The 25,781-nt window shown below is 52.2% G+C and overlaps 2 protein-coding genes across 2 annotated transcripts in view; one reads left to right on the forward strand and one right to left on the reverse strand.

The window, feature by feature from the left end:
• LOC125954422 (uncharacterized) overlaps positions 1-25,781 on the reverse strand; it is a 169,173-nt gene that overhangs the window by 31,515 nt on the left and 111,877 nt on the right. The gene's annotated exons all lie outside the window — the stretch shown is intronic.
• Positions 576-24,634, forward strand: LOC125954471 (heparan sulfate glucosamine 3-O-sulfotransferase 5). The gene is made up of 8 exons (XM_049684842.1): positions 576-1,940; positions 10,052-10,938; positions 16,256-16,430; positions 16,523-16,654; positions 16,769-16,984; positions 19,477-19,640; positions 21,071-21,264; positions 24,235-24,634. Exons 2-8 carry the CDS (start codon positions 10,844-10,846, stop codon positions 24,456-24,458), a joined length of 1,200 nt encoding a protein of 399 aa, XP_049540799.1. The 5' UTR covers positions 576-1,940; positions 10,052-10,843; the 3' UTR covers positions 24,459-24,634.

The following is a 25,781-nucleotide window of genomic DNA, read 5'->3' on the forward strand; positions in this document are numbered from 1 at the left end:
GATTTATGTTGCGTGCCACGACAAGAGGACAACCGCCACGTTGCATGACCACCTCACCGGCCAGTTCTAGGAAGTAGCGGAAACCAAAATGAACCAAAGCATGACATCGGGACAAAGAGAGAGAGAAAGGGAGAGAGGTCTGGGCGCGATGGCAATCCAAGCCCGAGCAGGCAGGCACCGTAAAAAGGGCGGTAAAAGCAGGCGAATTCAACAAATGAATCGCACCAATCACGCTACCAACACTGGCACGATTCTGACACTACGGCATGCCACCGCGCCCACCACCCCGCCCCTGGCCCGGACTGGCGGAGTACGGAGACGCGGTAAACGCAAACGCCCGCCAAAAACACGCTTCCTGGCCTGCCTGGTCTGCCGGTCTGTACTGCGCATCCTCGTGGTGTGGCGCGTGTGACGCGTGTGTGGCACGACCACCACACACTCAAACCAACCAGAATCCGACACAGACACTAGCAGACCTGGACTCCTGGAGAAGTCTGTGCTGCTGCTGCTGCTGCTCTATACTATATTAGACACCTTCCAGTGCTGGCGCTGGTTCAGATACGGATGAACGCTGGCGCTGGCCGGACCCACGGTACGCCCGTACGGTGCTACTCCCACCATATTACTCTCTACTCTACTCGGTGGTGCGCGGTGTGGTGTAGTGTGGTGGTTTGTATGCGCGGACCGCGTTGTTGGTGGCCAACAAAACAACACAGAAAAAAAAACCGCGACCAAGAAATCAGCAGCTCCCACTCCAGTTACCGGAGAGGGGGGCGGAGAGTGCCATAAAGGAGAGCAGCAGCAGTGAGCATCGCGGTAGGATCGGTGCGCGTATAGGGCCATCTGGCCAGCGCTGGTGGTTACATAAAAAAGGTGCTACGGGAAAGGGAACACTACATTCCAGTCCCGAGACCGAGACCGGGGTACGTCGAGTACGCCTGTTGTTGAGAACGCCGTTAATCTGATAGGAGCCTCGGGCTGGTTCCGGTTCAATGCCTCGAGCCCTGGGAGTGTTATCGCTGGCGCTGCTGGTGCTGCATTTCAAAACAAGTGCGCCAGTGTGAGGTGTGTGAGGCCCCGAGTCGCGAGGTCGCGTAAAAGTCGTGTCGTCGCCCGTTCCGGGGCTGGCGTACACTTGCGTTCGTGCGTTCGTGCGTGCGTGTGCGTACACCGGGCATTCCGCGGGTGCTTGTGTGGAGAAGCGAGTGAAGCGTTTATTGCTCTGCGTCAAAGTAAAAAAATCCGCGGCACTACGTGCGGTGCGGTGCGGTTAAGTAGGCTAGTCTGTCGGCGGCTGTTTAGTGCTGGCTGGTTGACAACTCGGAGGCGGGGGCCGCCGCCATTGGTAGCGCCTTGAAGGTGGTGGTTCCCACGCGTGACAAGATGTGATGGGAAGTGGTTGAGTGTAAAAAACGAAGGGGGTTGATAAATGCACACTGTAGAGAGCGGCGCACCTTCCGCGCGCGGATTGCGGAAGTCATGCGGGAAACGTACCGATCCGATGCGAAGAGGCACAAGCAGTGAGTGAATCCGACGGCCTTCGTTGGCTTCCTGTGGCTTCCAGCTTAAATCCCACCCCTAGCCTCTCATCGTTCGCAACCCTCCCTCTATATCTGTCGTGTCCTTTGGCGTTGACAGTATTGACATTGACGAATGCGCCGCGCCGCGTTTGGCCGTGACACACACAGTATGGCGTACCAGGCGTGGAATGCGTACCAGCAACCGCCGAACAGCAGCGACGGAACCTGTTGTCCGAAATCGTTGACCAACGACGCGCTGACGCTGGCACCAACGTTCGTTCCTTCAACAACCCTTCATTGAGGGTAGCTTAGTGAAAAAGGAGCAATGGAAGGAGTAGCATTCGACGACGGCGCGCAAAATACACCAAACAGAGGACGGAGAAGAAGAACCCGGGTACATCCGGGACTCACAGTTCGAAGGTAGGTAAGGAAAGGAGAAAACGGAATTGGATAATGTAATCAGCGGTCCGGGAGAGATAGAAATGTCAAATCGCGCGCGCGACCACGATTCGGCGGCACGGAATGGCACGGTGATAACGCGTTGACTGTAACCCTTTCAGAGAGCGCGAGGAAGCATCCATTCTGCCGTTCCAGCACCCTTCCGGTGTTTCCGGTTTCCGGGGGAGTGCAGGACACGCACACACACACACACACACACACACACTGTGTTTCGCTAGCGAAGGACATCGCGTGCGGTCATTTCCCAGTTTCCTGTCACCACCGAAAAAGGATGCGTAATGGAGCCACGCTTGTGGTTTGCGTGTGTGTGTGTTGGTGCGCGTGTTGAGAATCGCGACCCCCTCTCCCCGTCAGTGCTGGTGTGTGCGTGCTTAGGGAGCATGATAGTCTTGATAAAGGAACACTCTCGCACACACACATACACAGACCATCGTGGAAGACGCTTTTCACGCTTTTCCGTCCGCTCGCTCGCTCGCTCGCTCGCTCGGTTGCCGTTCATCCATCGATCTCCCGTCGGAAATCGTCCTTTTCTGACATCGCGTTCGCGCTCACGAAACAGCTCCACGATTTTCTCACGCTCACCGCGCCTCGCCTACTGCTCCTTAAGGTTTCCTTTCGCCCTCTCGCTGCTGCTTTCTTCCCGCCTTTACACCTTCACCTCTTTGTGTGTGTGTGTGTGTGTGTGTCTCTGATACTCTGCTGATGCATCGGTCCCGTGAGAGGGATTGTGGGTCTCGTGCGAGGCAATGTCGAGTAGTCGGTGGTAGGCAACCGTGAATCCTTTGTTTGGCTCGCCATGTTCGCCGCCAGAATCAATCCCTTTTGGATTGTAAAATGAATGCGAAGCAAGCGTAGGCTTCGGGAACGGGAAATGATTATCAGCACCACCAGCGCGAGGTGCTTTCACTTGGTATCTTTCAGTGACATTTGCTTACTGCTGCAGGCACTTGGCGAGCGCGCTTAACCGATTACCGTGGTGCAAGGATAGGATAGCTGGTAAACTGGCACTTGAGACGCACCAGCACGCCCCAAACCCGTTGGTTTAACCGAGCATCGCTCGTAGCATAAACGTTTTGTGTGTGTGTGCTCTGTGTGGTGTGAGAGAAACCGACTCTGCGTGGCTCGTGGTTCTGTGACCCACTTTTCTGCTTGTTTCTGCCCCCCCTTCCTCGGGCCACAAACCACCGGAGTTTCCACATCGATGACTGTTTTGCTGTTGATTTGCAATAACTGCTCCCAGCACCAGCAGCCTCTACCGGAGCAGAAAAAGTATAAAAAAACGGTCTCATCCTCCAGCGGGTGGGGGGTGGGATGCTGAGTTGACAGAAGCATATGGTTCTGGTGTGCGATTTGTGTTGCATCTCACTGCCCGACTGTTGATTGAATGTTTTATTCCACACTTCCTCTCTCTCTCTCTCTCTTTGTTCGCCCTCTCTCTTTGTCTGTCTGTTTTTTTCCTAGAAATCGGTTCACTCCTGATAACCGAGGGGGGGGCACCGTCATCGGAGCTGACACAGCTCCTCCCTTTCCCTAGATGCTGCGCATGGCCAGCACGATCGATCATTATCATTCAGCGCAACTAATCATTATGCCACGCGGCGATGCGGAGGGACGATGGGCACTGTTTTTGTACGTGCAGTTCCGCGAAACAATGGCGCACCATTTCAGTGAACGAAGGAGAGATGGACACGGTGGGTGGCACGCAACAGCAGCGTTGAGTAATGATTGCCGATCCCCTTTTCGCGCGAAATTATGCCATTGTGGTGGGCTGCAGCGCTACTGCGCGGAGAGGGCACAAAAAAACGGCTACATAATGTTTACGATTTCGTGCTTCGATAGATGGAACCTAGAACCTGGACTAGACAAAAGAGGAAAAACGGGGAAGAGATAGAGAGAGAGCATACCGTTGGCCGAAAGCAGATGGAATTGATAGCTGTCATAAATAAATTGTTGCATTCCAGAGCGAGCGAGCGAGCGAGCGCCGCCGCTCGTTCTTATCGCGTGAACCGCGATCCGTGCACGAGCACGAGTTAATGAATGTGCATCCTCATCCTCACGCTTCCAATCTTCTTCTGGCCCGCCGTGTTGCATGCCATCACAATCAACAAACGACGGAGCCACCCGAACGCAACAAAGAACGCTTCGAAAGCGTGAATATTGGATTTTTTGTTTTGTTTTTGGGATCAACCATGTCCGCGTATATCAACGGTACACGGTGGACGGTTTGCAGACGGGGACGCATCACACATTTCGTAGTTCCTGCAGGCACCATGTCCCCTCCCCCCCTCACTGTATGCAAATATTTATACGAAATTGGTTTTAAAATCGATGTCACGGACGACCAGCGAGATAGCAGTAGCAGCAGCATAATGGTGTGCGTGTGTCCGGTGAGACGAGAACAAAGTTCAACCGTTCAAGTGCTGCTGCCGAGTGGCCGATGATTGTGTGGATTGATTATTGGATTGGATTGTTGGATCATATACCATCACCAGCCAGCCAGCCAGCCAGCCAGCCACCGCCAGCCAAGTGTTCGGTCATCATGATTAGGGGTTCTCTCGAGCGTCATTGTTTGTTTGCGCCTGGTATTTGTGTTTGTGTGTGTGGCTGTGGTGGACTGGTGCTTGCCGCACAGAAAACCAACTCAAGTGAAATGCACTTCTCGTACAATGGGAGCAACATTAGGTATAATGGCCGCAATGTATTTATTTGCAAAAAAAAAAAAACAAGACGAAAGAAATCCCTTTCGATCGTTTTGCTGTCGAGAAACGGGAGAGGAGAAGCGGAAGAGTGAAAAGTTTGCCCGCATCCATCTGTGTGCCTTTGGCTCGCTCGCTCTAGTGGTTGTGTTGGCATCCGTTTCTTTTCGGGCTTTCGGTTTTGGTTGCTGTCGTTCAAAACTTTATCGCAGCTCACCTTATCGACCACTCGACCACTCGAGTGGGGGGAAGCTTGAACTGTGTGAAAAGGATTTCATTTCTTTTCCCCCTTTCCCGTCTGCGCTGCTGCTGCTGCTGTGGGGGCAACTGTCACCTAGCCACTTGTTTGACATTTCCCCCCCTTTTTTTTTGCTGGTGCGGCTCCTCGGGGGCTTCAAGAATCGCAAAACCATCAGCATCGGCAGCAAAGTGAACTGTGGTGTGTATGTTGCGCATTTCGTTTGCGATCAAACCGACGCTGGAAGAAGATGCTGGGAGAAAAATGAGGAAAACAAGAAACGGAGATGGAGGCGCATGGTGGCAGCACGTGGCCAAAGACCAAAAAAAAAAAAAGACACATGACAGTTGGAACAGCGTCCGTGCGCGATGCTACAATATAGATGAGGTACGGTGTAAAGGTACTGATTGCATTATGTTCCTGCCATCCTGCCGTCTTGGTCAATTTATTGAAACACTTTTCCGATCAAGGACGATAGTCAACGATAGCAGCAGCACGGGCAGCAATCGATTGAATCATCATATGACGGTTGTGACGATTGAGCGATTACATTACAGCATTTGATCGGGATGAAGCAGAGTTGTTTGTCCCGGTGTAACGATCGATCGAACGGACGGAGGTGCATTACGTCGCAGGTGGACCTTTCAATGCACTGTAGCAGCGGTCGACATTGCCGGGACACTCATCCAAACGCCCATCAATCGCTGAATGATGCAGCAGCTAATTTCACTTTTACTCCGGTTGGTCAGCTGGCTGGCTGGCTGGCTGGCAGACCGGCTGGCTGGACGGTTTGTCAATAGCAACTGGCGCACTGCAGATGGTCAGCACTCCTAGAATCGTCGATGAAAACGGGGCGCGCGCGCGGCCGCGACCCACAGCACCGCTTAATGGAAGCTAGTAATTATTAATCAACCTTCGGCACACGCGTCCCCGCGGTGCGCATGGTTCGTCCTTCACCTCGCGGTTCGCAGGTTTTTGTACCACGCGGCGGTCAGGGTCTAACTTGAAACAAATCGAGAATGAAGTTCAATGTTGCTATCGAGCGACGCGAGATCGCACGCGAGAGCGCCAAGCTGGCCGCGTCAGGGTGGTGGAGAAAGAAGAGGAGGAAGAGTAGAGCAAAAAAAAAAAGCAGAGAGGAATGGAAAGGGGTGCGTTTCCACTTGATCGCTCATTGGCATGCGATGAGTATTTCACGGGGTCTGAGGGAGGTTTTTGTTTTGTTATTTTGGGGGCAACACAAAACAGGAAAGCGAGTGAGTCACGGTCGCGTTACGGTTACGGCCGCTGCCACTTGAGAATCAGGCGTTCGAGTAGAGTTTCCGCACCCCAAAAACAAGGGATTGGTGGGGGGGATGAGCCCCGGACACCCCCAAAGTGGGGTGGTCTGAGACATACTAAAGCGTCATCCGCAGCAGCAGCAGCAGCATTGGAGTTTTTGTTGAGTTGAATCGACGACGACGAATCCGAAGGGTTATCAAAGGGAAGGGTGCTGTTTCCCGGCGATAAGATCCGGCACTAATTTATGATAAGAATGAGGGGTTGAGAGAGAGGTGGGTGGGTGGGTCTCGATTTATCACGACAGGCGACCTCACAGCTGCTGCTGTCGGGATGCGAACGGTTTCCGGTTTTGCGTTCTTCTCGATCGAGCAGAACGGTTCCACACAAACACATTCTCTCTCTCTCTTTTCATCTCTCTCTTCTTCTCTCTCTCTCTGCTTCTATCCACTCTATCTTCGTGATCAGCATTCTGGCAGCAGTCGTGAGACGCACACACTCGCAGCGCCAGACGAAACGAAACGAAACGAAACTCCGTAACGGATCGTACCGGAAGGGCAAAAGCTTAATTTAATTAATTAGGTTTTTCTGTTTCTCTAACGAGGAAAAGCGGTGATAAAGGGGGGGGGGGGGGGGCAGATAAGGTAGGCAGGCAGCACCCTGTACCTCTGTGCCAGTGGGCACCTGGCCAGCGCGCCGGGCGACGGAAGACAGATGGCCCGGCGAGTGTTTCGCCAGCGCCCGCTTATCGTGCCGTTCCGGGGATTTTCGGCATTTTCTGCGTTGCGTTCCCCTCACAACTTCCCCAACCCCCCCCCCCTCCCCCCTTCCCCTATTGCTGCTGTAATCATGCCCGTGAGACGATTCCCCTAGGTAGCAGATCAGGAGTTTTTCATTTTAGAAAACGGATACTCGATCAATTCGATACAGAGAAGGGACCGGGGAACGGTCGGTCGCTCAAGATGCCCGGGCGTCTTCGAGCCGAAATCAAAATGATGTCCTTTCCACCCACCCTCCCCCTGCACGGTAAAAGAACCGGTGGTACGTGAATCGTGTGCTAAATGACCGAAATAAATTAACGTTCCGGGTGGTGGGTGATGGTTGTGGTTTGTGGCCGGTTTGGCGATTCCCCCGGGCCGTCGGCGGCCATCGAGCCGTGCGTTTGGTTTGATGTCCTTTTTCTATTTGGGTCTTTAGGTTCTTAAGGGTGAGGGCCCTTCTTCAAGAATCTCCGGGCCCCGTCCGGTCGATAAATACTTCCTACTCCTTATTGAATTGAGAGTTTTTGTTCGAATTCTCTCGACCTACCTGACGGTGCGCTGAAGTCCGGGTCCGGTGGTCCGGGATTCCTGGTAGCTAGGATGCACCATCGGAGAAACAGAACAGAGGTACTGGTGCCTCTGTTTCGAAGGAATTGCCCCTCCTGGACGAACACTGCCATCAGTTAAATACTGAAGAACTCGCAAAACATACAACATGTTGGCGACAAACAACTTTTACGGAACTCGTTCTGTTTCGAAGTGGAATTCCTAGTGTTCATGTTGCTCTGTCAAGGTAAACGGGTGAACTCACTCGAACGGTATCATTTCATAGGAATCCGTCTCTCTCTTTTGACAACTCTTTGCCAGCTGAATAGATGATCAGCTTCAGTGCCAAGACCAAGACCAGCCAGCGTTCAGCTTCAAACGAATATGTCGCACAAAATCGAAACGCACCCCGCCCGGCGTGTGGCCCTTTATTCGTGGCCTTCCTGCGTGTGTGTGTGTGTGTGGGTGCGTTGTCGCGTGAAGCAGAAACAGAAGAACACCCCGGGGCTGGATTACACAAGGCTGGAGCCCTTCGGTGGCGATGATTCCGAGCTTCCGAGAAGTGTTTTTGGAACAACCAATCAAGCTGCTCGATGCTTATGCTCACGCCGCCATCGCCACCTACACCGTCGTCCTTGCTGCGTCCTCGATGGACCACGCAAAAGGAAGTGACGATAACTGGCTGTATAGTAGCAAAGAAAGAGAGAGGGAGACAAAAGGAAAAGAACTAGTGCGAGTGAGATGCGAGTGCGAATGAGTTGAAAAGTGGTTGGCTTCTTGCCAATGGTGGCGCCGTGCAGGTTCTGGACTTTGGAGGCATTCCAGGGCAGAGTACTGGTCGGAGGGTATCGGAGTGCCCGGAGTGAAACCAAAAGCTGACTTCCACTCGTCTCTTACTCCTCGTACACGGCTAGTGTTGGCCCTAAGAGCGATAACATCACCACCTCACCACCGGCTTAGAGGCAGCGAGTAGGCTAGAGATGCCCTGGAATGCTATTTTCGTGCCACCGACAGTGGCAATGAAATGGGAAGAGTAAGAGAGAGAGAACTGATGCCAGCCGGAGCATCTGGATAGCACGATAGAAGTCAATCCAGTGGCCGTAAATCAAATAATATCTTAATTGAATAGTTCAGACCTCAGACCTCCATTTCCTGGCCTCTCGGTCTCCGTCGGTCTGGTGGCAGGTTTCGGTGTGGATGGAGCGCAGAAATGTGCTGAATGTCAGCGGAATGTCGCATCTTGTGTCATGTTGTTGCTGCTGTTGTTGTTGCTGCTGTTGTTGTTGTTGTATGTTGTGTCTCTGCTGATAATCTGCGTTAATCCTACTCCAGTCGTCAAGTACTGGCAACGGAACTAGGTCACATGCTCGACGAAAAACACAAAAAAAACAGCCGCGACCAACAAGGAGTCGGACGATCCCTGTCCTCAGGACAGCTGGAGAAGCAGGCGCCGACGATACCGAACCGAAATGGATATTAATTGTAGCGTCCCCGAATTAGGGGGTAGGAAAAAAGGGTAATTTACATTATCATAATTGTCCTCCCCTCCCACCCCACCTGGACCTTACCACCAGCACCCGCTGCCTATCGTTTATACTTTTTCCTTTTTTTTTTGGTGCCGCAACTCGCCTGTTCGTAATTCGTAGCAGCATTTACCTTCGTTTCACCTGTCAGCCTGTGACCTGGTGGCCGAGAAGGCCGGGCACACCCTTACAATCCCCCCCGTGTGTATCCCCTGCATTCATTATTACTATGATTGCATCGCTTTGCTGCTCGGTGCTCCGGCGTCTGGCGTCCGCTTTGTCGTTGCATGCCACGCGACGTCGAAAAGAAAAAGAAAAAAAAGGAAGAAGAAACTGTCCTCCACCCCGTTAATTACCTTCGCATTGGCCTTCCTCCTCCCCCCCCCCCCTATCCCCGCGGGAGGTTTTTGGCGCACTGTTTGGTTAACTATTATTTGGTTACCACCCGAACTCGAATGCCACGTCACCACAAAGTGTCCGCAGTGCATTCTGCAGTGCCGGTAGTGGCTGGCTGGCAGGCACCCGAAAATGCTGGTGGATAGTTCCATTTTAATTTTATACTAGGATGCCCCCTCTCCCTCCCTGGGCTTTACATGGAGGAGTGGAACGGGGGTTAATGACACTGCATTTAAATGAGCTTCCGGTGAAATGTTATCAAATAGATGGTTAGAGGCTCGGACTCGAACCGGTACTCGGATCCTCGAACGCGTTGTGGTTTCGTCGTGGAATTGTTGTGTGGCTGGCCTCGCTGATGAATGGCGCCATTTTGTTGCTGGCGCTTCCTCCCTCTTTGCTCCCGGCCCGCTTTTCCAGATAATGATCGCTTGTAACGGAACGCTCATTTGCATATAACAAGGTCCTTGATTAGAGAGAGAAAGAGGGGTAGCAAGCAAAGGAGTGTGTGTGTGTGTCTCGGCCACCTGCGTGCTTTTAAAGTCAACATAATGATGGATGATCAATCATGCTTGCTGGATGGTATTCCCCGTTACTTACCAGAGCTTTTCTTCTTCTCTTCCTTCTCTCTACACAGATCCAGCAGATCTTCTGCCAACAAACATATCATGAAGGCCGAAACCTTCGACGAAAGACGAGTCTGATCGACGGGAGAGTAACAAGAAAACCAAACCGCAACCAATGCATATCAGCAATTGCCTCGCGTGTAGCAGCAGCAGCAGCAGCAGAGAGAAAGAGAAAGAAAGAAAAAGGAATGCAAATGCTCGCTGCACACGCTGTTATCTACGATTAGTATAAGTGCAGTTTACAAGCAAAGTTTAGTGATACCGTGATAGACACTTTTGATAGAGTGAAGGAAGAGAGAAAAGCTTTACAACAAGTAGTAGCCAGTCACAGCAGTAGCAGTAGTATTGATTTAGTGTTAAGTGTCCTCGACGGAACCTTCTCCCTCGAAAAACCTGCAAACGTCCACAAAGCAACCGGAATACATATCAGAACGATTACGTTCGAGAGTGTGCGTAAGAGTAGGTTAACCGAAGTACAGTGAGTGTGTGTGCGCGCGCGCGTGTGTGTGTATAATAGTGCATCCAACACGTGTTCCGGGAGTAAAAAGGATCCATCGGACCACCCAACCCAACACCGCCAAAAAACACCAAAGCAGCGAAAAACGATTTCAAATTCCGCGCCCTCGACCCCTCCCCCGGCCCATTTCCGGTCAATCGACCACCATCCGAGTGCCGTTACCGACCGGATCGCAAACCAACCGGTCATCCGATGCATTCGCGGCGCTGCAGCAGATGGCACTACCGGAAGCGGAAATAATAGGAGATCGATTTTGTGCCCGGTGGCGCCTGGCCGGGCGCCGCTGATGCTACCGGTGCGCCGCGACCCGGACCGGATGCCCACGAAGCGTCGCACGGATCAATTGCGGGATTGTGCCGTTACATTACCACTGGATATTCTGTAAGTGTTCTCTCTCTCTCTCTCTCTCTCGCTCACCTTACCTCGTTGCTAGGCGCTCGTTTCATTAGTCCGGAGATGAACATGATCGTTGATTAGGAAATCCGTGATACTTCCACCATCGTGTCGCTCTCGATTTGATTGGTACGTACTATGGGTGTAGTACGGGTCCGCACCGGCGCGCTCCATCAAACATGCATGCGATTGCATCGAGCGAGATCGCGAGGGGTGGCCTCTTTGACTGTGCCATCCATCAGTTTCAGAGTTTTTGGGGGATGAACGTTCCCGGGCAATTCCTGGGCATTGGCTGCTTGGATCCCGATATCTCGGAATCACTTCACTGCTGCTATTGAATGACGGAATGATGCAAAATGTGTTGGAACGAATGCATCGTCGAGTGCAAGTTTCCCCTCCCTTATTGGCAGCTGCAGCATAAAATATTAATTTCGTTTTTAGATGAAGCAGCAAAGCTATCAATAGCATCGCTCACGTCACTTGCTAAATGGGATCCTTTCACCGAATGAGGAACATGTCATTACGAATAGCGAATGAAAGGGAGAGAGAGAGAGAGTTGATTAAATACCGGGAACCATTTGAGTGAGGCTCTCCTTGTTCATGCTGATTAACCATGAAAGCCCACCTCCGGATCCGGGTCCAGTCCGGTGGCACCACATGAAAGCGCGGCACTTCGATCCAATAAATTGAATTCCTCGAACCACCGGTGGTGCTAATGGAATTAGAAGTCCGAATAATTTACAATTGCGCCAAGGGGTGAACGATCAAGGTGGGAAGGGTGGGAAAATCAATATCGGACCACCTGCGACGTGTGGTGCGACGGATCTATCGACAGCTGACAGCTTGGAATGGATGGAAGAACTATGTCCAATGGCCAACGTTCCAACGGTTGCTCTCGATTTAATTATTCGCAAGCCACAGTCCGACAACGACGACGACAACGACGACGACGGTTGATGAGCATTAGCCGCTCATCAATGCACTGCCTTTGATGTCGCTGAGTGTCTTCCGGCATTCCCAAGGCCGAAAGCAGAACTGAAGCTTTCCACTTTTCACTGACTGACACTATTTCAAGGAACCGCAAAAGGAACTTGCTCACTGGCGGGCCGTGCAGTTGTTGGAGTTACAGCAACTGCAGCAGCGTTGCACCCTTTGCATTGCACCCCTTTTCCGGTGCACACAGTGACAGTCAGTGCTGGGGCTTCCGTAACAGGTACGTTAATCAACGGCTGTCAGGGCGGGCCACAAAACGCCCGACTCGGTGTTTACGTGCCGGAAACGTTGCTTCGGAGAAAACTCCGCCTCACCCCGGGGGGAAGCAACAATTTTGCAGAAACTTGCTGAACTCGTGTGTGTGTGTGTGTGTATGACAGCGCACTAGTAGCAGCTCACCAGTAGCAGTAGTAGCAGCAGCAACGGCAGCAGCAACATGTTGCCTAACCTTAGCCCCGCTTTAACGCCCTAATGCCTATAGATTGATATTTTGAACCATTACCATTGCAGTGCATTGGATTTGGCATCGCAGCCACCAGCTACCAGCCTCTCGTCGGCCTCCCTGTGCCGGTGGCCTTAAATCCCAATTTATTACCCAAGGGGCGGGGGGCGGGGGTGTGTGCTGTGGATCGAAGGAGTGGTGCACATCCTGCCAGTCCGCTGCGCTGCGTGTGCTATTCAGCGAGCAGCAGCATGGCACGCATGGTGCGCGTTGCGATGCGGTGCAGTGTTGCAACCGGAAGTTGTCATGTTTACCTTCAGCCCCCTTGCCCCCGGGCCGCTTTCCCTGCCTGCCCTTGTTTAGACCGCTGCTGATGTTGTTGTTGCATCAACAGGGTGCTTTCCAAGGGGGGGTAGGGATTTCGTGTTTTTTTATGTTTTGCAAAACGGATAAACGGACATCGAACGGTTTACTTCTTAACATCAACTCAGTGACTCGTGCACGGGCTCTCGTGTTGGCGCTCGCAGGGAAGCGAATAAATAAAATATAATTCTGTTCCTGACCAGGCCCACCAGTAAATAGTGTCCCTGCTGCTACCGCTGCTACTGCCACTACTGTCCGTTGGTCGCTCATTTGCATCGGAATGTAGTAATAACCAGTAACAACATGTGATTGCAGTGTCGTGCCGAGAAGGTATTCCTCTTCCGAGCGACTCTCTGTGTGCCGGCTCATTAACGAACCTGGTCACCATTCCACCCACCTCCACCCCTGCCGGAAGTCCACGGACCCGAGGAAACCCAGGGACACTCGTTCGTTCGTTCGTTCGTTCGTTCGTTCGTTTGCGTGGCCGCGGCGGTGACCATGGCCTCCATGGCCGGATGATGGGGCCTCCAGTAATCGTGCCCTATCGATTCTGTACATTGTAGTTACGAGGTTGGTGTGGTGTAACTCGCTCTAAACTAGGCGGAAATCCTTGTAGCAATCGCTGTTTCCGCTTTGTTGTTCCGCAGCAGTGGCGTCCCAAACCCAGTGGTCGTCCTGGACCGTGATGTGGCCATCGATGTGGCATCGATTAAAGGCATCAGAACGGGGAATCGGGATCGAATCACCGGAGCTCATTCGTAGCCAGCGAACTGCCATCATTTGATTGACTTTCCCCAAATCGTCATTCGGAATTCGGATTGGATTCGTCCGCTTCCCGGGACGGTATAATTAAATTATGGGCCTGATGGGCCGTAACAACAACAATAGCAACGACAGCGACGACAACGACGACGACAACGACGACAACGACGAGCACGGCGCAAAAGGCGCACACCTCGTCTGTAGCAATTCGAAAAACGAATTGCCCCGACCTCGGGAATAGGTCGACGGATCCCGGAGGCGTTCCCGGGGAATGAATTAGTTATTGATCGGCTATCAATCGAGTGGCAAGAGCGGAAAGAGTGTAGAGTGAGAGGAGAAAGGCGAAATTCCGGACGTTACACCTGGGCCTCGGGATCCAATTTGGTTTTAGGTTACAAAAGATTAGGACGATCGCTGTCTCCCTTACATCATCCTCACGGAACACACACACACACACGGTACAGATGACGCACCGATGAAGCCCCGGATCGGAACAGGAGATAGTAATATATCTCATCATTACTGAGGAAGGCTCCTCGCTGGGCCCGGGAGAGGATGTGACGTCGAAGGAAAAACAAGAGAGACGAAACGGTCGTCATATAAAATTCAGCATGTCAACTCCAAGGACCCAACAGAAGGAACAAAACCTTCTTCTCTTATCTCCTTTCCGAATTGCCAAATTGGTGATGATGTATAGCGGCAAGCGACAACAAATCCACTTCGCTCGATACCCCCCGAAGGCACCGGCGTCTACTCAGTGTGCTCGGTTCTTGGTTTTAAATTTATTGATTGAATTAAGGCAAATGACAACCAATTGGCTGAAATATATCATCGCCGTCTCGGCGGTATCGCCGCAGCAGTAGGCGGAGGCCGGCTCGGAATATATTAAGTAGCTTGATCCGGGCCGATTGGGAGGAACGCTACTACTAAAACGGTTCAATTTAACGATGGATCAGGCAATGCTTTTATCCGGAGGCTGCTCTGTCCTGCCAGCGGTGCACACTCCGATGGATGGAGTTCAATCGAGATTGGGAGCTTAGGCCTCGCTCGCTCGCTGCGTCATAAGTATATTTATAAACGCAGAGCAGAGCAGCAAACACTCGGAGATTCAGTAGCTCGGTATTAAAGAGGGGACGTAGGACGGCATAAAAAACGGCGAAGGGAGAGAGAGAGTGAAGGGGCCATTCGGTGCTGGTGCTCGTAAATCAAATTAAGGGTTTTCTCCGAACACACGCGTGCTGTTACGCTTGTAATGACGATCCGATTCCTGCAAAGACCATCATACGGGATAGACGAGTACGTCAGTACTCCCTCGCGCTCTCTCTCTCTCTCTCTCTCTCTCTCTCTCTCTCTCGATGTCACTACAGTCCGAAAATGATACCATAGTGGTCTCCTTTAACTTAAGCAACATCTATTGCTTGTTACGATGCCTTTTGCTGGAACATCATTTCATCCAGGATCCAACAGCAAACCCGCCATCAACTCTCAAAGATACTGGATGATGGGGTCTAGCCCCGGGGTAACAGATAGCAAGACGGTCAACGACGGTCGCGCCCGACGTGCGCTCGAACCCTAAAGAGAAACACCGGCCCGCAAGATGGATTACGCGAGCGATGGTTTTATGAATAACATTTATTTCCGAAATAATTATTTTATCGCACCAGAGGGTGGCACCTAGGGGGGGAGGGTGGAAAACCCTGGTAAACCTGGTCGTCTTAGACCAGCGTCTTGGCACCGGGAGCGGATCTTTTCCGGAAGGGCACCGGGCCACGGTTTCGATAACAATACCGACCGACCGCCTCGGACAGGGACGAAACGATCATAATAAACGCTAATGGCTCCCGGATGACTATACGCCACGGACGGTTTTATGGTCACTGCTAACGGAGTCCGCGTCTTGGGTCAACTCGAGAGAGAAAGGACACTGGACACGGGGCTCCAATTAGACCCGCGTGGTGCCGGTGGTGGTGACGAGATAGTGTCAAAGCCATTTGGGGGGAGGGACCCGTTTGCTCGAATCGCTTACCCGGAGAGATAGTAGAAACCATTTTTCATGCTCCGCGTCTTCATGAGCGCGTCTTTGCGTCTCGAGACCGAGACCGAGACCGAGTGTTCGTTATGAATTGAAATCATATCTTTCATGTTCCACTTTGCACCAGCCAATTATCCGGAATCCGGAATGTTTGCGTCGCTGCTCGCGCGAAGAAGTTTCTCACCGACTCAACTAATGCTGCGGAGCGCTGCGCTTGCCGAGGGGTTTGGGGGGTGCGACGGATAAGGGAAACACCATTAGGGGATGGGCGGATGGGATAATCCGAAAAGTTGGTCCGCTATCAGATGAGTTGTAACTCAGCGAGCATGAATTATTCACCAGTGCGGCCGCCTCCATCGCGGTTGCGTCCACAAATAGAAGCTGCTGGCCATCATAATTCATTACTTTGGCCACCCCTGCGTTTCACCACCACCCCCCACCCACCACAAATACAGAACCGTTTAGCGATGATGAGTGGTGACGTGGAGCGGCGGCTAACCAAACACGTTGCTCGTTGTCATCGGTGTCATTTAGCTTCGGAAAAAGTTCCTGCACCAACAACCGGGGCTCCGAACAATCCGAAAAATGCGTTCATTGACCCCCCCCCCCAGAGGGGGAGGAAGGAATGTTTCATTGAGTTGACGTCTGGACACGTGCTAATGTGTGTACATTGTGTAACTTCTACTCTCTTTTTCTCTCTCTTCCGTCCTCAGATGGTTACCCAAAGCGGCTATGAGGCCCCTCGGGCCAGATCCTTCTCACTCGGATTGCGTCCTCGTCGTAGGCGTATCGAGGCCTAAGCTAGCGGCACTGTTCCTCTCGGTGATGCTGCTCTCGCTGTTTCTCACCTTTCACATACTCTACGACAGTGCGGTCTACAGCATACAGGTAAGTCAGTTTGATCTCTTGATGGTGATGAGGATCACCGGACCTGACCTGTTCGAGTTTCGTTTTCCCCTTCGTCCGCGCCGCGCGCACAGGCAGCGACAGCGATCTCGGAGAATAAGCTAGCAATACTAACGAACCACATACCGAATCCACCGGCCATCAACCAGCCCGTCCTGTTCCCGAATCGGATACACTTCCCAAAGACGAGTCGCCGGTTACCGCAAGTAAGTGTCCAGTGTCTTGGATGGTTTTGGACAAAGTTAATCACCCTCTCTCTCTCTCTCTCTCTCTCTCTCTCTATCTTTCACTTGTCTGTCTCTCCTTCCTCACCGGTCCAGTGTTTGATAATTGGGGTGAGAAAGTGCGGCACACGCGCCCTGCTGGAGATGCTGTACTTGCATCCAAGGATACAGAAGGCCGCCGGCGAGGTGCATTTTTTCGATCGCGACGAAAACTACCTGAAGGGGCTCGAGTGGTACCGGAAGAAGATGCCACACTCCTTCCGTGGCCAGATAACGATCGAGAAGAGCCCCAGCTATTTCGTCACACCCGAGGTAAGTGAGAGGTGCACGCAGTAGTGCAGGCCATGGCCTACTACTGCTTGCTGCACACTACGGGCCATCACCATCACCATCATCATCGCCATCATGAAAGTGCTGCAACCTCAGCTACCTCGTAGTGAACGCCATCGACAGAAGCGGTCGCATAATTATATCATTATGCTGCTGCTGCTGCTGCTGCTGCTGCTCACTCACGCTGTTTGATGGTGCGAGGCCAGAAGGTGCACCATGCTGCATCGTCGTGCTGGCTCCTCTTTTCTACCGTTCTTTTGCGCCTGAGATGCGCCTTGTCCTACTTTACCTGAGGTAGTGCACGTGACGTAGGTCGTGATGATGATTAAGTTAAAAACTTATTCCTTCACCTGCCAGTCGTCGAGTCGTGGTCCGCGGGTGCGCTTCCATGACTCTTCTTGCTCTTGGTGCTACTGCTGCTGCTGCTCTCGCTCGGTATACTAACTGTCACAAGTAACTGTTATACAACCCACGGAGTCACGGGTTAACGATGGTTCGCGATGAATCGCGCTTATTGTGCCGCGAGAGAAATTTTATCTGCTCGAAAGCTAAACGATGAACCTTCACGATTCATTATGCTGGGCTCCTGGGGGAGCGGAGGACCCTGCGGTAATAAATTCCCGCAATTGATTGCACTAACGAGCTGGACAACATAATTATTTATTTTGCGCAAATCGCGATGAAATTCAATCGCTCGCTCGCGGTTGACGCGGCCTGGTTGGGGCTTCAAACAACAGTCGCGCGGAGTTCATGTTCGTCCTCGGTCCCCGGTCCCCGCTGGCAGTTTCATCGCATCAGTTAGCCCGCTCCTCTTGAGTGCGACCCCGAAACGCGACAAGACAAACGGATACAGCCACTCGTAACGTAATGGCGATTTGTTAGCTGTTTCTGCAACTAGGTCCCCCCAACCCCTCCCCTCGGTTTCCACGTCGACCACGTCTCAAACGACCACTTGACAGGGGGGAGTTTGCAGTAAACGATATAAATAACATTATTTCTCGCGGGACTGTGAGGTGAAGAGAAGCTGCCAAGCTAAATGAGCCATGAGCCATCGAGTGGCAATCGAACCGACCCGACTCCCCGAAGAGAGAAAGAGAGACAGAGTGACAGAGGGGCCCCAGTGTATGACGAACGAATGAGAACCGCGCTGCAAGGATTCGTCCTCGTTCGCAGAAAGACACCTCAAACTCCTCGTTGTCGCGATTCGCCAAGGGGGGTTCAGCAACCCATTTTGCACGCTCCTCAATGGGTGTGTGGCGATGGCGGACAGCAGCATGACCTCGCATCGATTGCAAAAGTGAAACTTTCATTCCCACGCTGCCCGTGGCGCTCGCGGGAGGTTGCAGGTCACAACATATTGGGCCAAGAACCGCACCGCACGACGAGGAGGAGCGTGGTGGTGACGAGAGGGGGTGGTAGAAAGGAAAAGTGGAAAACGTTGAAGTTTGGCGCGCGCGCGCGGGTTTTTCGTTGGTTCGTTCGTGGCGTTCGTTCGTTCTTGGCGTTCGTGAAGCAGTAAATGAATCAATTCCAAGTGACAGCAGCGGCCTTAGCGTGAGAAGGTGAGATTACAATCACCACCACCACGACCACCACAACCACCATCGGTCGACGACGTCGACAGCGACACCGACTGGCAGCTGCTCGTTGGCTGACTGGCTGGCTGGTTGGCACCAACCGCAAAGGACATCCGTTTGACCTAGGTCGTTGAAATTGAACCCAAAAACCGATCCGTCAGCTCACAACCCTTCTTCTGCTGCTTCTTGCGATCCAGAGGAAGGCTGACGGCCGCTCATGGGCCAGGTCGATGCTGCCCTTTTAAGGTCAGCCCAACGACGGCGACGACGACGACGGTGCCATCGTCGAGGTCACTCGCTTCGGGGCTTTCGTGTGTTTCGTTTGCTGGTCTGGCTGCTCGGTGGCACTTGGCCAAGGGCCCACCGGAGTTTTGAGTTTTCCGTACCCGTTCCACTCCGTCCGACAACTTCCGTGAAGGGCATCAGCGAGATGACGGTCGCATAGTTGGTTTTTTTTTTCTCTCGGGCAAACGGATAAGAGTAGGCCGTGTGGCATGACGTTTGACAGGTGCGACACTTGATGACAGGTGATGTGCGTTGCGCGAGTCACGGTTATGATGGTTTTTCGTTAATTTTATGTAGATTAAATTGAAAACAGCGGGCCGTTCCCGTTTGCTATTAATTCGATAAAAGTGGCAGATGTTTTATCTAGAATCCTGTAGAACGTACCAACGGTGACAGGGAATTGTCAATCGATCGTTGATTGATTTTGAGGAATTGCGTTCTACATTGTTGCCACCGTTTTCTCCTCCTTTTAGTCGACTCAATTCCTAGAACGAGTTGAGGGACAAGTGACTCTTCCTTTTTGCAATTTTAACTCTTTCCAGGTACTCCAACAGACTCCTCGGTAATAACTCGGTTTTGTTCCTCTTCTCCTCTCTCTCTATCTTTCAACAGGTTCCGGAGCGTGTCCGGGCAATGAATGCATCCATCAAGCTGCTGCTCATTGTAAGGGAACCCGTCACGAGAGCAATATCCGATTACACGCAGCTACGAAGCCACGCGGCCACAGCAGCCCTGCCACCACAGCAGACCCTCTCGTCGACATCGCCGCTGTCGAAGTGAGTGATTGATCCGGGGGCATGCCTATATTCCAGCCCGTTCCCTCCCTAGAACCGGGAACCGTTGAAACGTTGCTGAAATGTTCGTTTTTTTTTGTATCGATTGAGTGAGGTGGTTTTGAGGTTGTGACTGTGTCAGGACACTAATGCCAATGCCTCTGGGCATGGTTTCAAAATGAAAAACAAAACACAATCCTGGCGCCACTGTGGCGTGTGTGTGTGTGTGTCAGTATGTGAGAGTATGTCAGAACAGGTCGTTAAACCTTGTCATCACCAAACGGGGCCCGAGACAGACGAGAGACGCAGGTGTATGCGGCACATCACCATTCCTGGTGCGTGTCAACGGTGGACTCCTTACCCCCTCCCCTTCTCCTTTGGGAATTCGCGCTCCAACAGGAAGAGCAGCAACTGGAACTGGGTTGGCGTGTGTTGGGTGTCAGCTTACGCGCCCAGATTATGGCAAACAACATCCTTCCGCCTTCCGCCTTCCGCTTTCCGCTTCCTTCCTTTCTTTTGTCTAAATCAAAACCACAAAACCCAAATACGGCGCCCACACACCCACTGCTTCTGCTGTCCTCTGGCTGTTGTTATTGCCGTTGAACAGGAAGCTGACAAACGAGGCGGCAACAGGAGTGAAACCGGTGAACCGGAGTCCGGAATGTTTTCGGTAGTTCTATCCGTCACCGCGGTACACACCGGGGGCATCTAATCGTGTGCGTGTATTGAGGCCGTCTACACGACATGACAGCACGGTGCACGGTGCTCCGGTTGTGTTTTCCGGTACTCCCCGTTTCGGTATTACAACCGATTGCTGGGATCGAGTGGAGGAGAGGCAGAGCCAGAGCCAGAGCCACAGAGTGACATCTCTCCTTCCTGGTGATTCCTCTTATCTCCTTTTTCGTCTGTTATCGTGCGCTCAATTCGCAACCTGAGCCCCACTCGAGGCGTGCCTCGAGTCTATCACTACGAACGCTCTTTGGAGCGATCGTTCAAATGCTCCGAACGCAACGTCACATCAAGTACCGTTCTTGAGCGTTCTTCTCGGGCTCTTCAATGTTTCGTTGTGTCCACGGTGGATTTGGGCGCTTTTTTGACTTGTGTCTGTGTGTGTGTGTGTGCGTTCCGTAAGGCTACCTTTAAAGGTCCTTCCAGGCAGCTCGAGTGCTGACGAGCTAATCCTCCCAAGAGCTCCCACGTGGGCTAGTAATTTGTTGGGAAATTTGTTTTAATTTCCCTTTTCCCCTCGTGCCCCCCCCTGTGCGTCTTGTCTGCTGGATTAAGCTGGAAGTTGGCTATACTGGACGAGAACTACGTGGGAAGTAATTCCCACGATTGTCTGTCTTGTCTCTCTCCATTTCTTTCTCGTATGCGGTGCGTAACTAATTTGGTTTTTCTTGGCTCTCTTCTCCCTTCTACCAACCGTGCTGCAGGTCGTTTGAGGAGCTAGCCATCATGCCGAACGGGACGGTGAATGAGGCGTACCGGCCGCTCGCCATCTCGCAGTATCACGTCCACATGCACCGCTGGCTGGAGGTGTTCTCGCGCGAACAGCTGCTGGTCGTCAACGGGGATCAGCTCATCGACGATCCGGTTTCACAGCTGCGCCGGATTGAGGATTTTTTAGGTGAGTACAGGATGACCGGTGAGGTGCCCATGTGGACGCCCCACCGGCCTGGGGTATTGAGGCAGTGATGATTGATGGTCGGTATATCGTTTGGGATAGTCTCGCGTTTATCTTACGGATCGGTCGAAAGGTCAACACTGTCTCATCTTTCACACCGCGTAGTTAGAGTGTTGAAAAGTATACGAATGTCCTTTTGAAGGATATCGGATTTGTTTTCAATTCTTCGTATCCTACGGTGCACAATTCAATTAGAAACAGGATGTAAAACAGGATGTTGGAGTGCCAAAGTACGAGTAACGTCATTATGCGACCACAGAAGAGAGCTGTCATTCTCGATGTCAGGTGTGTCTGCTCGATGTAGACATTCCACAGCCTGCTTATGATGGCCTGGCAACTACTGATATTCGCCTCTCCACTCCTGAAGTGGACACCTTTCTTGATTGCCTCAAATTACAGCACGGTAAACAAAGCAAACAACGCCGGTGTACCGATGCTTGATGGAAGGTGCTTAACAGGCGTAACAGGCTTTGGCGCTTGAACAATCACCATCAGCCAGTCCCCTTTTGGAAGGATGCCCCACGACAACGTTCCACGACAATGGTGGCCCGTGGCCGTACAGTAATCACCTTTTAATTGAGCTACGAACGAGCTTCCCCCGCGAAGCCATACCCAAAGCCAAGTCAATCAATCATTCCTCGCTTCCGCGCGCGGTTTGGAGTGAACGCGAAAAACCATTAAAAACGGAACGACGACATCGTTCCGCGCGGGGTTGGTTATTGATTGTTGTTCCGCGGCGATCCGCGGTACGCGATCTCTTCCGGGACGAAGTGCGCACGAAGTTACACAATCCAACCGCACCATCCGACGAGGATTTTCCAATATTCCCCAAATCCCGGCGGTTCCCATTGCTCGAGACGCCATTTTTACGCCAGCTTCTTCTCGTCGGCACTGTGCAGCCAGAGAAGAAGGCAGGACAGGCAGGACAGGCAGGCAGGCAGGCAAAGGGTACGGAGCAGGAATTGACAAATCCAGCCATCATGCCAGCTGCGCCCGGGCTGCTGCCATTTGCAGTAATTAGAAAACTTTTCGCCACCGCACCTTTCGGTGTCGTCGTTTGTGGCGCAACTTCGTAAACAACTCCCTCAGCGTCCTGTCAAACACTGCGTGTACTCGCTGAAGGGTGATGTGTGCGGCATGCGGTGTGTGGCGAGTGTGTCTTCACTCCCGCTACCGAGTGAGCAGACGGGATTGGTTTTCCGGGTTTTCCAGGGAAACGGCAATCGGTCGCTACCGGCGCCGATGGGAGAAGCAACAACCAACGAGTAACACATCAAACCCAGATTTCGCATCGTGTCGTCCAATTAAAACGTTAATTTTGAAGCGAAATCAGCAAACGAAGAGAAGAACATCACCGGCTGATTGGTGGTCCATGGTTACCATGATCTTGTTTAAGCCCTACTACGGGATCATCTTTGGTACATAATGATGCCCTTGAAAAACAATTCAAAGCCTACTGTTGTTGTTGTTGTTGTCGTTGTTGGCCACAGAAACATCTCGCCCGAAAGGTCCAATCAGTCTCGACGAATCAAAGGCCGAAATGACGGTGTTCGTCCTTTTGACATTTAATTTCCATCGATTTCTGACCGCACGTACACCAGACCGAACGTACCGGACGTGTACCGGGTGTGTGTGTCTCGTGTTGAAATGAAAAATGGCGAAACATGGCCCCCGTGTGCCTTCTTCCTCTCTTCTCTGTTGCGCTTTCTCTTCTCCTTTTTGCTCCAGTGGGCGCGCTGTATGGCTGCTTGGCTGGCTGGCACCAAACAAAAAACCCCGATCACAGCGTGATCGGATTATCGATGCCAGCCCACACACTCCCTTGTTCTCGGGCCCATTGGTGGGCATTGTAGTGCACCGGTAGTGCTGTTGTTGAACGTAATTAACAGATTCTTAGGGCAAGATACGACGACGAGCGGAAGGTACGGTACGGTACGACGGCGCCCGCCCTTCGGGGAGAATCGTGTAAATGTCAGCCGTTGGATCGATCCGCTAATAATTGTATCGGAATCAGCACCACCAGACCTCGCCATTGAATGACGTGTTGGTGTATTCCAAATCGAAAGCGAATCGATTGGTTCGACGCGACCATCACGGCAGACACGGCACGCGCAACCCTGGAGTATGATACGCCATGCCATACGTTAATAATGCTTGACTGGGATTGGATAATCAAATTAAATCCAATAATTACACCGAACGGCATGTCCTCTTCTTTCAACAACCCTTCAACTGGAGCAGACCCTTTACAAGTAGTTGGACTCCAAAGTTTGGCATCAGGACTCAACGGCAGGACGGTCGCTTTCTTTTAATGGCCAGCGCGCGCTTTCCTCTCTTCACCGAAAGCATAAAGGGCTTGAACACTAATGGTGTCGTTCAAGTGCCGTAAGAAATGTCCCGGGTACGTCCGGCGGCAAAGGAAGTCCAGACGGGAGGCGTGAAAGGTGGCAAATTATTTGTGAGAGAAAATTCACGCTCAAGTACCGCCAACGATGAGGGTGCTCATTCGTCCTGTACGCTTTAGTTTGGTTGTTGAAATCTATTTAAATCGATTTCGAGCTTTCGAATGGTTTCGTCTGGTTTCTCCCGGGGGTCCAGAGCGGTATGTAGCTTCTCTGCTTTCTCGCGAACGTTTAACCTACTTTTGATTTTACAGCGCAGATTTTTCTTCGTGCGATTCTTCTTTCTTACGCCTCTGGGAACACTCTGGTGGTGGTGGTAGTGGGTTATTACGTTGTTTGTTCGCTACCCCCAAGCCAAACCACCATTCCCCAAAGCCACACTTGCAACTGCAGTTACTGCTGACCAAGTTTTCTTATCGCACGTTACCACCCACGACTGACGCTCTTTCCTTTTTCTTCTCTTTCTTTACCTTCAAAAAAACAAAAAAAACAAAAAAAAAACAAACAACAGGAATCGAGCCACGCATCGGTAGCAATAATTTCTACTTCAACGAGACGAAGGGCTTCTACTGCCTGCGGAACGAGACGGGGGACAAGTGTTTGCGCGAGACGAAGGGCCGGAAGCACCCGCGCGTCGATCCGGTCGTCGTGTCGAAGCTGCGCAAGTTCTTCGTCGAGCACAATCAAAAGTTCTACGAGCTCGTCGGTGAGGATCTGGGCTGGCCGGAGGAGTAGTAGTAGTAGTAGCGGTAGTAGCGGCAGCAACAGTAGTAGCGGCATCCCACCAACCTCCCCTACTCCTACCCTGGCCGACCGACCGACCGACCGACCGACCGGTTACCAATTCTAGTGAGACTGAGCAGCGATGGAAGCGGCACGCAGCGCTGGTGGTGGTGGTGCTGGTGAGTGTATTAGTGGCGCAGCACGTGAAGCATCAACAGCAGCAGCAGTAGCAGCAGCAGCAGCAGCGGCTGCAGGAGAAGTAGTAATGACACTCGAAGGGTGTGTATGTGTGTGTGTGTGAATGTATGACTGTGTTGTTCGTTAACTGATATGATGCCAGCATAATTGAGGCTCTCAAAGAGCAACGACGCTGAAAGGAAGGAAGAGGAGAGAAGCAGAAGATGTCCCGAATGTAAGGACGCTGAGTTGAGCTGAGTAGCTAGGATAGAGCAGCATAGCGGCTCCCTCCCCCCCCCCTCCAAAAGCTTGTCCCCCTTTCCCACGATATGTCTCACGCACGCACCCCGGATTCCACCTTTCTCCTGCAGCATTTGTGCCCACAGTTCTGCGCTACGCAAGCACATTAGATAGGAAACACTAACAAATGAATTGCTTAGTTTTGTGATGCGCCCCACACACACACACACACACACACACACACACACACACACACACACACACACACACACACACACACACACACACACACACGCGCGCGCCCCGACAGACAGCCAGAACCTATCGAGAAAAGGTAATCCAAGAGGGCATTGGAATGGAGGGAAAAGTCCTTGGTACTGGTAGTTCACTTTCAATCGCTCCCTGATGTCCGTGTGTGACCGTGTGTGTGTCCGTTCATAGTCCTGATGCTGACCGTTTGCACATTGACTCAGGTCATGGTTTGAGCATTACAGCAGCCCCGCCTTCCATACCGTTGGCCTCCTCTTTCTGCTAAATTATGTAGGAAAGCATCTCGCGAACCCTCCTCGTCGCTCCTTCCTCCACTCTCCCCCGCCCCCCCCCCCCCCCCTAAAAAACCTACGCCATGTGGCAAGCAATATTTCATGAGTTTTCTCCATTTTCCACCGAACCAACCAACTAACCAACCAACCGACCGACCACTGACCAACGACGATGGTGTGTTCACGATAGTTCTGCTCGATTGCTCTTCTGTTGCTCGCTGGCCTGACCGTTCCCGACGTCCGGGCCAGGGGTTACTTTTCAGGGGTTTTAAGCGGAAAGTAATCGTTCTCGTTCCCGGAGACAAATTGAATGGAGAAAACCGAGGGTAATGGTCACTGCACAGCACTGGACCGCACCGAACCGCGGCGAGTGAGC

The sequence above is a fragment of the Anopheles darlingi genome, chromosome 3 (genome assembly GCF_943734745.1).
Source record: "Anopheles darlingi chromosome 3, idAnoDarlMG_H_01, whole genome shotgun sequence".
NCBI classification, from domain to species: Eukaryota; Metazoa; Arthropoda; class Insecta; order Diptera; family Culicidae; genus Anopheles; species Anopheles darlingi.

Excerpts from the sequence above, each read along its gene's own strand:
- LOC125954471 (XM_049684842.1), top strand. The coding sequence starts at position 10,844 with ATGCTACCGGTGCGCCGCGACCCGGACCGGATGCCCACGAAGCGTCGC. Across the intron at positions 16,431-16,522 it reads GTGCGGTCTACAGCATACAG|GCAGCGACAGCGATCTCGGA; the intron begins GTAAGTCAGTTT and ends CCGCGCGCACAG. Across the intron at positions 19,641-21,070 it reads TCGACATCGCCGCTGTCGAA|GTCGTTTGAGGAGCTAGCCA; the intron begins GTGAGTGATTGA and ends ACCGTGCTGCAG.